Source organism: Polyergus mexicanus, unplaced genomic scaffold (assembly GCF_030449975.1).
Source record: "Polyergus mexicanus isolate NDT 795.1 unplaced genomic scaffold, iyPolMexi1.0 SCAF_24, whole genome shotgun sequence".
NCBI classification, from domain to species: Eukaryota; Metazoa; Arthropoda; class Insecta; order Hymenoptera; family Formicidae; genus Polyergus; species Polyergus mexicanus.
In genome coordinates this window covers 3,157,577-3,170,251 of record NW_027223344.1, presented here as the reverse complement: position 1 = coordinate 3,170,251, position 12,675 = coordinate 3,157,577, and the positions used below count along the sequence as shown (strand labels likewise).

At 45.6% G+C, this 12,675-nt stretch overlaps 1 protein-coding gene across 1 annotated transcript; it reads left to right on the top strand.

The window, feature by feature from the left end:
- Positions 1 to 9,222: 9,222 nt before the first annotated feature.
- Positions 9,223 to 12,642, top strand: LOC138942943 (uncharacterized). Its single transcript, XM_070313441.1, has one exon. It carries the CDS (start codon positions 9,223 to 9,225, stop codon positions 12,640 to 12,642), a length of 3,420 nt encoding a protein of 1,139 aa, XP_070169542.1.
- The last annotated feature ends 33 nt before the right edge of the window (positions 12,643 to 12,675 follow it).

Sequence of the window (12,675 nt, the reverse complement as noted above, 5' to 3'; positions counted from 1 at the left end):
TTGTTGCCTGGCGTTCTCGAAATCATCTAATATCTCCTGTTCTATGGCTTCTTTCATCTTAAGATCATCTTCGGTTTTCATCTTAGCTCCTATTAATAGCTCGAAAGGTGTCGTGTTGATGCTCCGCTGATAGGTGGAATTCAACATATGTTGTAATTTTGGAACATGCTTGTACTACTTGCTAGGTTCTTCAATCGACATTTTTGCCAACACTGGTATGATCGTGCGATTGATCTTCTCGATCTGGCCGTTTGCCCTTGGTAGGCCGGCGGTGATCTTGTAGTGTTTGATATCTCTCTTGTGACAATAATCTTCGAACTCGTTCGAGGTGAAGGCCGTTCCTCGGTCTGAAATGATGTAGGATTTCCGAACACACTCTTTTGTAATTCCAACTTATCAATAACTTCTTTAGAGATTGTAGATTTAACAGTACAGCCATATGAATTTCGTGAAGGAGTCGACTACAGCCAAAATGTGTTTGTAATTCTTATTTGTCGACTCAAGCGGTCCTAAATGGTCTACATAATAGGTATGTAGTGGTACGTCTTCTTTGGTCAACGGATGCAACAGACCTTCCTTCTTTCCGGCTTTCTTGTTGACTAAGATGCATTTTAAACAATTATCGATGCACCTCTCCACTTTAACTCGTAGATTAGGAACATAGAACTCTTGCTTGATGTTTTCTTCGGTCCGCTTTGCTGCGAAGTGTCCCTTCTCGTGAGCTCGCTTTATGATCTCGGCTTGCATGGATTTTAGTGCCATTAATTCGTACCCATTTACATGCTTATAGACTAATCCATTGTGCAAAAGAAAATTGTGCTCTCTTGATTTGTGGAATTACGTTACTGCCAATGACTGGGTTGCGACTTAGTGCATCTGCATGCTTCATCCTTGCTCCCGATCGATGTTCCATAATGTAGTTAAAATCTTGGAGAAACTGGACCCATGTCGCGATTCGGGGCGACAAATCTTTCTTGCGTATCGTTTGCTGAAATGCAGAACAATCAGTAATGGTTTTGAAAGTTTTACCTAATGGATAAATACGAAACTTCCTTAGAGCTTCTACCACCGCCAGAGCTTCAAACTCATAACCTGAATATTTCCTTTCAGCATCAGTCGTTTTCTTACTCATAAAGTACACTGGGTGCAATTGATTGTCTGTAGGTGATTTCTGCAGCAGAACTGCTCCGTATCCATCTTGACTGGCATCGATGTGTATTTCGGTTTCATAGTCGAAATTGTATATGCGCAAAACCGGCTCTTCCGCAAGACACCTCTTCAGCTTCTCAAACGCCCTTCTTCGGGTTCCGTAAATCGGAATACTGAATTCTTCTTTAGTATGTCACTCAGCAGTTTGACAATCCTTAAGTAATTAAGGATAAATTTTCGAAAGTATCCTGTAAGTTCAAGGAAGCTTTGAACTTTCTTTATCGTTCTTGGTTCGGGATATTTTAATACAGCTTTAGTCTTTTCAACAGAAGGATAGAGTTTGTCATCCTCGATCACATATCCTAAAAATGTAATACGGGTTTGCAACAGCTGACATTTCTTCTTATTAATCTCAAGCCCATATTTCTTTGCTTGTTCCAGCACGATCTTCAGGTTATCAAGAGCGTCTTTTTCATCTTCTCCTGGAATTATGAAGTCATCGACGAGTGACAAAACTATTCCTTTTACTATTAGATCTTCGAAAATTACGTTTATGTATCGCTGAAATACCGCCGCTGAGTTGCAAAACCCAAATGGTACTCTCAAGAATTGGTACTGACCATTATGTGTCACGAATGATGTATATTTCCGAGCATCTTTCTTCACACGTACATGAGAGTATCCGTTCCTGAGGTCAATGGAACTGAAGACGTGTGCCTTTTGCAATTTATCCAGTATATCTTCGATTAAGGGAAGCGGATGCCGGTCTTTATCCACTATTTCATTCATCGCTCGGAAGTCTATACATACTCTTAGCGTCCCGTCTCGCTTTCGTACTACCACCACTGGACTGGCGTATTCAGATGAGCATGGCTCTACGATTCCTTCCTTAATCCATTGCTCCACTTGTTCTTCTACGATCTTCCTTTCCGGCATTGGTAAACGCCTTGGTCTTGTAAAAATCTTTCGGTTGTCTTTGACATTAATCGCCATTTCAACATTGGCGTCCTTCGTTTTCTCGGGTCGATAATCTTCAAGTAGGCGCTCCACCTCTTTCCTTACTTCTTTGCCAGCAATATGCGCGGTGTCTGGAATATTTTCTTCTATGATATAGCAGGGTAAGTGCATTAAATCTAATTTGTGTATTTTCTTAATGATGATGCCGTTTTGCTTAATCATGAGCTCGGCTTGTGTTAGCAACTCGTTTCCTATTATAGCTTTCATAGTCATGACGTCATTTGATACTACATATATAATTACTTGAAAAGATTCATTATCAATTAAGATTTCTTCCTCAAGGTATCCCATCGGCTCTACTTCGTTTCTTCCAAATCCTGAAAAACGCAATGTAGTTCTGGACAATGGAGGTGATCCGACTGTTCTGTACGGATTATCGTCAATAATGTTAAATTGACTGCTAGTGTCAATCAAAGCATTCAACTGCTTGTTCCGTATCTTGATCGTCTTGTACATACTTCTTGGGGTACCTAGGCTATTCACAGGCTCGGTTTTTGTCGGTACTTCTTCTTTCTTCTTCTTTATTTTTTCTTTTTTACATTTGGGAGCCTTGTGTCCAAATTCGTTGCAATTGAAGCATTTTACGCCTTTGCTTTTGGACTCACACTTAATTAACCTAACCTGTGGCCCTTGGCTTCGCAGTTGTAGCAACGAACATCATCTTTCGGTTTCGCTTTCTTATTTATAGCCGTACTCAGAGGTTTACTGGAGTTTGAAATCTTTGTTTTCATTCTTTCGTATATCTTTAATTTTTCTTTAAAGTCCTTTGTGTTCTTTGCTCCATACATAATACTTTTATTTGCAACGCCGTCATCTATGCCATCGATAACGTAATGGTACAGTGCCTCGTCTTCAATTTCACCTCTATTAGCTATCTCCTTCATAACTAGAAAATAAGCTTGTACCGATTCATCTGTTTTAATTCTTCTTTTACTCAACAGCTTGTACACAAGTTGAGTAATTCGGCACTATTCATTTTATGACTAAATTCATCTTTAAGCGCTTGCCTTAATTTCTTCCATGACGTTATGCCTCTTTCTCCCTGAATAAACAGTTTCGCTAAGCCTGTCAACGATTTTTTGGCGAATATCAACCTCTGAATATCAGTCCATCCAAATAATTTAGCGGATTCCTCGATATCCATTATCCAACGTTCCACCGGATATTTCTCATCTCCATTGAAATGCCGTATCGAATCTTCGACATCTCTGAAGGTCATTGTAAACCTTATGCTTATTTCTCTAGCTTCCACTATTGCCGATCGCTCGTCGTTTTCTTTTTCATCCTTATTTTCGTCTTCGCCTTCAGTCCCATTTTCCTCCTCTTCTTTGTCTTTTATTTCTTCTCTTGTCTGTCTTATTTCTTTATTGTAAGCGTTTTCTTTGTCGTTTTGCATCCTCATCGTCGCTTTGTTCTTCGTCTTGTTCGTCATCGCCCTTATCACTTTCTTCTCCATCCGGCCTAATAGCATCGTTAAGTGAATTGAGATCTACTAAACAGCTACATATGCGTTGATTCAATTCTTTCTTTGTCCCAAAGTAATCTATAGCTAAAATGTTGCATACAGAGATTAAATCTCCCCAACTAAAATTACCTTCTACGAATGCTATTTTCGATCGATACTCATCTGAATCACTGGCGAACGGGAAGCCCTTGAATTCACGCAACCGCTTCTCTATCACCTTCTTGCTCGAAAATGAATTTATGTAACGCTTTGATGGTCTTCGTTGAGCTCGTTTTGAGGTTATTAGCCACCGTTTTAATTTGCTCAAGCCTCTTCATTGTTACGTCTTCGATAATACTTTCGCCTGGATGTGTTTTCTTGTCAACGCCGTACTCACGCAATCGTCTTTCTTCTTATGTCTTCCGGAATTTTTCGTCGTCTTTCGTCGTCTTATTGTGCGTATCACGCGTACTACCGTCCCTTCTTCTTGACACTTCCATATGTCTCGTATATCCCGGGAGAGCCCCCAATGTTGTAGGAATTGTTGATTATTAAATATATATATATATTGTAACCGTATATTCCTTTTTAAATTATTTAATTAATAATTATTGATTCGGCGGGCGGTTCTCCGATGCCCACGGTACACCTTCGGCGCGTATTTCGAATATCGATCTCGCGATTCACAAAAATTCCCGGAATCACAAATAAACCAAGTTGGGCGCCAAGTACGGCAGGCCGCACCATTCACGAAAAACGCAACACCAAAAGATAATCGCGCGACCGATAATTAACGCGACGGCAAAATTCCGCGGCTATTCAGTATACCCGAAATGGTAGAGGGGGGGGGGGGTTCGGGGAAGACGGGAGAAATCTTGAAAGTCGAGAACGGGAGCCAAAATGAGCATTCGGTTGGTTAAAACAAAGATAACAAATAACAATAATATATTTAAAACGAAAGAAACAAGAGCATAGAGCCGTTCGTATAAATAATAGCCTTGGATGATAGTAATTATTTTACTGGCGAATAAGATATATTATTTCCGCGGAGATCGGCACGACCGTGCGCAACAGTATCAAATTACCGGGCGTTTTACGCGCTTTAACTCGACTTTTAGGCCGCGAGGATTTCCGCCGTACGAGACTTAATTAGGCCGCGACAACTAAAGAAATCTCTCGAATACGCCGGTAACTACTTTACGCACGCTCGTGAATCCGCTTCGACACAATAGAAAATACTAGGTTGCGCGACTCAAATCGGTCCGTTGGTCCGGCTCGCGGTAAGCCGATATACGTCTCAATAACAATGACGGTGACCTTTCCGTTGAAATACCGAATATCTAACTCGCATGACTCGCGGAAACTAATAGCGGGCTCACAGACACCCGATAGATTTCTTGTACGAATCTTGAGGATTTCGCTTCCTCCTGACTCCAATTTCTTACCATACTCACGAAACACGCGCTAACAATACACAGAAACAATACGGAAACTATCGATAACGACTGTGGTGTACGAGTCGCGCGGCGCAATACTTTGCGCGAGTCGGAATATCGATCACGCAAAAATCCCGATAATTCACAACATATTATACAGACAAACGCGAAAATAACACTAATGACTGTCGGCGGCGGCGAAGTGAATAGAGAGAGCCTATTTTACCTAATTTGGATGAGCGACATTTGCCCGTCGGCCATGCGACTTAATCTACCAAAAATATTCACCAAGTTAATCCACCAAAACGCGTGGCTCGACAACTATTAAGGGCGCGACTCATCCGAATTAATTACCTACAATTATTCGGCAACAAAATCGGTCGACGACGCTCGTCCCACCGGCAGGAAGTTCTCGATGCTTCTCTTAATCGGTTCGGTATTTCGCTCACTCCTGGGAAAATCTGCGTCTTCTCGTACAGCTCGCCGAACAGTGCCGAGCGAGAGTCCTGCAGGAGACACGTCGGCGCGATAAATCGCTATCGCGCCACTTGTGGCGCTTTCGCGTTACGCAGGGCCGTCCTGCGGTCCTCGCGATCCTTGTTGTCATCACGGCCGTGTTGGTGGGCTCCTCGCCCCGAAATTTCCTAAATCGGTTGTTGCTTGACTGACAGATGCGGAATTTCGGCAGCGTCCGATCGGTTCTCTGTCCTATCTCGAAAAATAGGTCCATGGTCAAGAATCCTCCCGCCGCTCCGTCCTTGGGACTCCCTCGCTTCGCGCGGGTGGAGTGGCCGCCCCTTCGGCCGGTTCCTTCCGGTCCTTCGCTTCTGTTCCTGTCATAGTAATATTAAATTATCGGTAGCGAGGTATATTGGCCACCATAAATGTAGTTAATATTGAAAAACTACGACTTGATGTCTCCTGTGTCCTGGACTCCCGCTCTTGGCCGTCGCTCTTCTCTCTTCCTCTCCTTCCGCCGAATGGGATCCCGTCGCTCGACCTCGTGCCGACAACTAATTCGCGGGCTCATCTCGAGCTTACATTTTCGATTTTTCCAATCGAAAGTCAGATCGCGCTGATCTGACCATCGGGCCGCTCTCTCCCTAAATTAGGAAGACGCAGGCCCCCGAAAAACCGCCCCCGATCGGGCCATTCGGCCCTTGTGACGGACGTCCCAAAAACGTCACGTCACAACTCCCCCTTCCCAGGAGAGGACCGAGGAGGTCTTGGCTGGCGACGAGTGTCGACAGCCACCAACTTCTCCGCAATCACCAATCAGAGCCGAAAAAAACATTCGAGCCTCTGTCCTGGTCCTCTCTCCAACAAATCGCCGCTACGTTCACCGACCAAAAGAAAGGTGATAGGATTTGAGGTCCTTTATGTGCGTTTTACCCACGATTTTTCCCTCCAAATCCGCGAGCTCGTACACCACGTTCGACAATATTTTATTAATTCTAAAGGGGCCGTGAAATTTCGGTGCCAATTTGGCCGCAATATTATGTGTCGCAGATGACAACACATGCTGCCGTTTCAGCACTAGATCTCCAACGTTAAACACAATATCGCGACGTCTCAAATTATAATAAGTGGACTACTTCTGATAGGCTCGCTCGAGATTTTCCTTCACCCAATCGTGCAAAGATCGCATTTTTCGCATTCTCTCGGACCATTCCGCCGGATCGCGTGGTTCCACCTCCCCAACGTTCGCGCATCGCTCGCGTATCGATTGTATCGGTGTTAGTTCCCGTCCGAGATTTAAAAGCGCCGATGACGTGCCGACAGATGAATGGTGAGCGGTGTTATACGCGAATCGAAAATCTCGCAAATGCTCATCCCATTCCCTATGATCTCTCTCTAAAAAGGCAACTATCATGGTCTTCAAAACCCGATTGACGCGCTCTACTGGATTAGCCTGCGGGTGGTATGGCGGAATTGTCGTGTGGGTTATCCCGTGTTCTTCCGAGAACGTTCGCAAAGTCTGATTTGCGAATTTTGTGCCGTTATCCGTCAGCAAAAATTTTGGCGTACCCCAACGCGAAATGACTTCTCTCAAAGCCTCACAAATTTTCTTGCCGTTAGCGGCCCTTAACGCAAAACATTCCATCCACTTTGTGAATAGATCTTGCACTACTAAAACGTACGCATAACCCGCCTTGCTTTTCGGAAACGGACCCATTATGTCGGCAGCCACCATGGTCCATGGGCCTTCCACGACGCGGTGACCCATGAGACCCGCCGGGTTGGCTTGCTCGACCTTGGTACGTTGGCAAACGTCGCATTGCCTAACGTACTTCGCGGTCTCCCGAAACATATTCGGCCAATAATACGTGACTGCTAGTCGGTGGAACGTCTTCTCCACCCCTAAATGTCCCGACTGCGGTGTGTCGTGTGCCTCTCTAAGCGCTGTTTCTCTCAATTCTTTCGGCAGTACCAGTTTCCATCGATCTAAGTCCTCCACAATATCCGATACAATAGCTTTGGGCCTGCAATAATATAATTGATTATCTACTATTCGCCAATCTGTAAAACGTCGAGGTCCGTTCGCGACCTCTCCGCAACGCTTACGATACCAAGCATCGGTCGTATTCGCGATAATGTCCGCTTCTACGGCAACCATTATTTTCACCTCGGTGTCACTCTCATATATACGTGATAACGCATCCGGTACGTGATGCAATGCACCTTTACGATCGACTATTTCATAATCGTACTCCAAGAGTTCTAGAGCCCATCTCGCGAGTCTGCCCGTCGGATTTTTAAGATTATGTAGCCAACGTAAGCTACTGTGGTCTGTCACGATCGTAAATTTGTATCCCTCTAAATACGGCCTAAACTTCTTAATGGCCCATACGACCGCTAAACACTCTTGCTCTGTAACCGAGTACCTTTTCTCGGGGTCTGCTAGAGCTCGACTCGCGAAGGCTACGACATGTTCGGTCCCACCTATCTTTTGGGTTAACACGGCTCCTATTCCCACCGAACTCGCGTCTGTCTGCAAAACAAACGGAACGTTAAAATCCAGACACGCTAATGTAGGTGCGGTAACTAAGTGTGACCGAATTTTCTCAAAAGCGCGACACTGTGCATCCTCCCACTCCCAGCGCTGACCCTTTTTCAAAAGCCGGGTTATCGGTTCGCTAATGGTTGCGAACTGTGGTATAAACCGACGATACCAAGACGACATGCCCAAAAATCTACGTACTTGCTTGATATTGCGCGGAGCCGGATAGTCTAATATTGGCTGAACTTTGTCCGTATCTACCATAAGCCCGTCTCGTTGTACGACAAATCCAAGATATCGAACCTGCGAGCGACAAAACTCACATTTCTCCGGATTTATCGTGAGACCGGCCGCAAAGATTGTCGTTAGTACGCGCTCGAGCCATTCTAAATGTTCTTCAAAAGTTGGCGTTACTATCACGATATCGTCGAGATATGCGAATGCGTGAGGCTCCATCTCCGGCCCGATTATTTTATCTAATAAGCGCTGGAAAGTCGCGGGCGCTCCCGTTAATCCATATGGCATCCGCGTGAAGTGATATAGGCCTTTCCCCGGGACGCTAAAGGCAGTGATTTCCCGACTTCCTTTCGCCAGGGGTATTTGGAAGTACGCCTGGCTTAAATCAATCGTGGAAATATACCGAGCTGATCTTAGCTTGTCTAATATACCATTCATATTTGGTAGCGGATACGCGTCCTTTTTCGAAACACTATTTACTTTTCGGAAATCTAAACAAAATCTATATTTTCTGTTCGGCTTTTTCACCATCATGATCGGATTCGACCACTCACTATACGAAGGTTCTATAATACTAGCACCTAACATCTTATCGACCTCAACATGCGACACACATCTTTATTTCTCATCGAAAATCTCTCGCTCCGTCGCTGTCCGCAACCGCGCTCATTCTAAAGTCGCTAACCTCTTACACCCCGAGAAGACACGTGGATCTCTCGTCACTGTCGTACCTCTCCGACTTACCGCGAGCAGATTCGGATCCGACAAGTTCCGATCCTATAAATATCATAATCGGAGCCGATCTCTATAGCGATATCATTCGCGACGGTATTCGCAGAGGAAGCGTCGGGCAACCATTCGCTCAGAATTCCATTTTCGGATGGATAATCTCGGGACCTCTCACGTCGCTCGAGAGGAACGATCCCTCTCAATCGACAATGACTTTCGGTCATTGCGATCGCGGTAGCATTTCCGCTCATCATACTATAAGCTCTCCCTCTCTCGAAGAGGAACTTCGTCGCTTTTGGGAGATTGAAGAACTCCCACGACAATCAATTCTTACGCCGCAAGAAAAACAGTGTGAAGAACATTTCAGCTCGACGCATTATCGCGACTCCGACGGCCGGTACATTGTGCGCCTGCCGTTCAAAACGAGCCCTCCGATCGATATTGGTAAATCAAGATTTCGCGCCGAAAAAATGTTAAATTCGCTAGTCCGGAAACTCCGCGATAAACCCGAGGTCGCGAAAGAATATTTCGACTCTATTTCCGAATATGAACGTCTTGGGCACATGTGGCCAGTGCCGATGCCGCAAGGTGACATAGAACCAGCTGTCTACCTCCCGCATCACGGGGTGATCCGGGAAAGCAGCTCAACCACGCGTCTTCGCGTAGTTTTCAACGCTTCAAGCGTTACGTCAAACGGCACATCCCTAAACGACCACTTACACGCTGGTCCTAAATTACAAACCGATCTCATGTCGGTAATATTACAATGGCGACGCTATAAGTACGTGTATTCATGCGACATCGCGAAAATGTATCGCCAAATTCTGGTCGATCCTCGCGATACTAATTATCAGCTTATTCTGTGGAAACGATCGCAATCGGAATCGCTTATCGATTATCAACTTCTCACGGTGACGTATGGAATGGCCTGTGCGCCCTTTCTTGCCCTTCGGGTATTAAAACAATTAGTCCGAGATGAAGGTCAGCAATTTCCGCTCGCGGTTTCTATCCTACGCGAAAACATTTATGTCGACGACTTGCTATTCGGAGCTGACGATACGACTCGAATTCGGCAAGCGCGCGATCAATTAAACTCAATGTTAAAACGCGTCGGATTCGTATTACGGAAATGGGCTAGCAATTCACCCTCTCTTCTTGAGGATATCGACAGAACGGATCACGGTTTAGCAACGAAAAAACCTCTGGCTGAAGACGAACAAATTAAAATACTCGGAATCGGATGGAATCCGACAAACGATACTTTTGAATTTCGCGTATCATTGACGGATAATGTCCCAGAGACCAAGCGTAAGATCTTGTCCGCGATCGCCAAATTCTACGATCCACTCGGCTGGGTCACTTCGGTTACGATTACCGCGAAAATCTTCATGCAGCAACTCTGGCGACTAAAAATCGATTGGGATGATGTTATTTCCGAGCCACACATAACTAAATGGATAGAAATTTACTCTCGGCTCTCGCATCTCAGTAATTCGCGAATAACGCGCTGGGTCGGTCTCGGATCGGACACAAATCACGCCGAAATACACGGATTCGCTGATGCATCTACATATGCCTATGCCGCATGCGTCTATCTTAAAACCATTTCGTCAGCAGGCAACATCACGACAACGCTTCTCGTCGGAAAATCAAAGGTCGCGCCGTTAAAACATCTCAGTATACCACAGTTGGAATTATCCGCAGCCGTGTTACTCTCGCGACTTGTCGAGTTTGTTCGCGAATCGAACGGTTACAAGAATCTTCCGTGTTATTGCTGGACAGATTCTACGATCGTGCTCGCGTGGGTAAGTCAACCTCCATCCCGATGGAAGACTTTTGTCGCAAATCGCGTAAATGACATTCAAACTCGTCTTCCAGACGTCGAATGGCGACACGTGCCAACGGAGGAAAACCCCGCGGATTGCGCTTCGCGCGGAATATACGGCGATGAAATTATTAATCGGGAGCTATGGTGGCAAGGCCCTCCATGGCTACAATCCAGTTCCGATCAATTGCCGCGCAACGAATCGTATTTTTCACCGGAAGCCCCTCTTGAAGAAAAAATTAATTCTCTTCAATGCTCTGAACCTCACGTTACGTGGGACCTCGCCTCAAGATATTCATCTTGGCCCAAACTTATTCGCGTCACCGCGTATATACTTAAATTCATCAGCTTGTGTAATCGTAACCGCTCGTCGACGTTCTCGCTCCTGTCGTTTCAATATCCAGCATCGAGAAGCATCGCTCTTTCTGCATCCGATTATAACACGGCCAGACTTTTCTGGATTAAGAAAATTCAAGCTGAATTATTTCCGACGGAAATAAACGCGCTTTCAAAAAATAAGAGCCTCTCGTCGAGAAGTTCACTTCTCTCACTTCGACCGTTCCTCGATCGGGACGGGATTCTACGCGTGGGTGGACGACTTAACAAAGCCCCGTTGCCAATGCTGGTTCGACATCCGACGCTTCTCTCATCTCATCCTCTCGTTACATTGATTGTGAATCAAACTCATTTACGAGCGTTACATGCCGGACCGCAACTCACGCTAAATATTCTGCGTCGCGATTTCTGGATACTTCGCGCTCGTAACATGGTAAAGTCTGTCATTCACAAATGTGTTGTATGTACTCGCGAACAAGCCGCGACTCCCACACAAATCATGGGAGATCTTCCCGAAACTCGCGTGACAGCGACAGTCCGCTGTTTTTTGCATTGCGGCCTGGATTACGCAGGACCCATGCAAGTTCGCGCTTCCGCTGGACGAGGTATTACGTCGCGTAAAGCATATATCGCACTATTTATCTGCCTTGCCACAAAAGCAATACATTTGGAGTTAGTAAGCGACTATTCCACTCAAGCATTTTTAAATGCTTACTCTCGATTTTGCGCTCGCCGCGGTCTACCACAATCAATGTATTCGGACAACGGGACCACGTTCGTCGGAGCGGACCGAGAAATGACCGTCGCGTACCGGTCAGCAGTACGAAATCCGAATTTCTTGAACTTAACGGCCTCCGATAAAATATCGTGGAATTTTATTCCTCCCTCCGCCCCACACTTCGGCGGATTGTGGGAGGCGGGCGTACGGAGCGTCAAAACTCATTTGCGTCGCGTTTTGGGGAATCACATGCTCACATTCGAGGAATTCTCGACTTTACTATGCAGAATCAAAGCGTGTCTAAATTCTAGGCCGATTGCGCCCCTTTCAGATACGCTTGAGGACTACGAAAGTCTGACCCCCGGCCACTTCCTGGTCGGATCAGCGCTTACTGTAAACCCGGAACCATCATTGCTCGATCTCCACGAAAATCGGCTTTCGAGGTGGCAGCTCGTCCGAAACGTTACCGAGCGATTTTGGAAGTTATGGAGTAACGATTATTTAAACACGTTACAACAGAGAGCAAAGTGGCGAAAGGTCAAGCCGCCGATCAAAACCGGGCAACTCGTTCTGTTGAGAAATCCGCTCTTACCCCCCTGCAAATGGGAGTTGGGTCGAGTGACACACTGTCATCCCGGCTCCGACGACCTCGTACGGGTCGTCACCGTAAAGACGGCCACCTCCGAATTTAAAAGACCGATCGTAAAATCGTGCGTTTTACCGGTCAATAGTGAGACAACGAGCAATTAGAAACCTTCGCTGCGTTGCGTTCCATTTATTGTA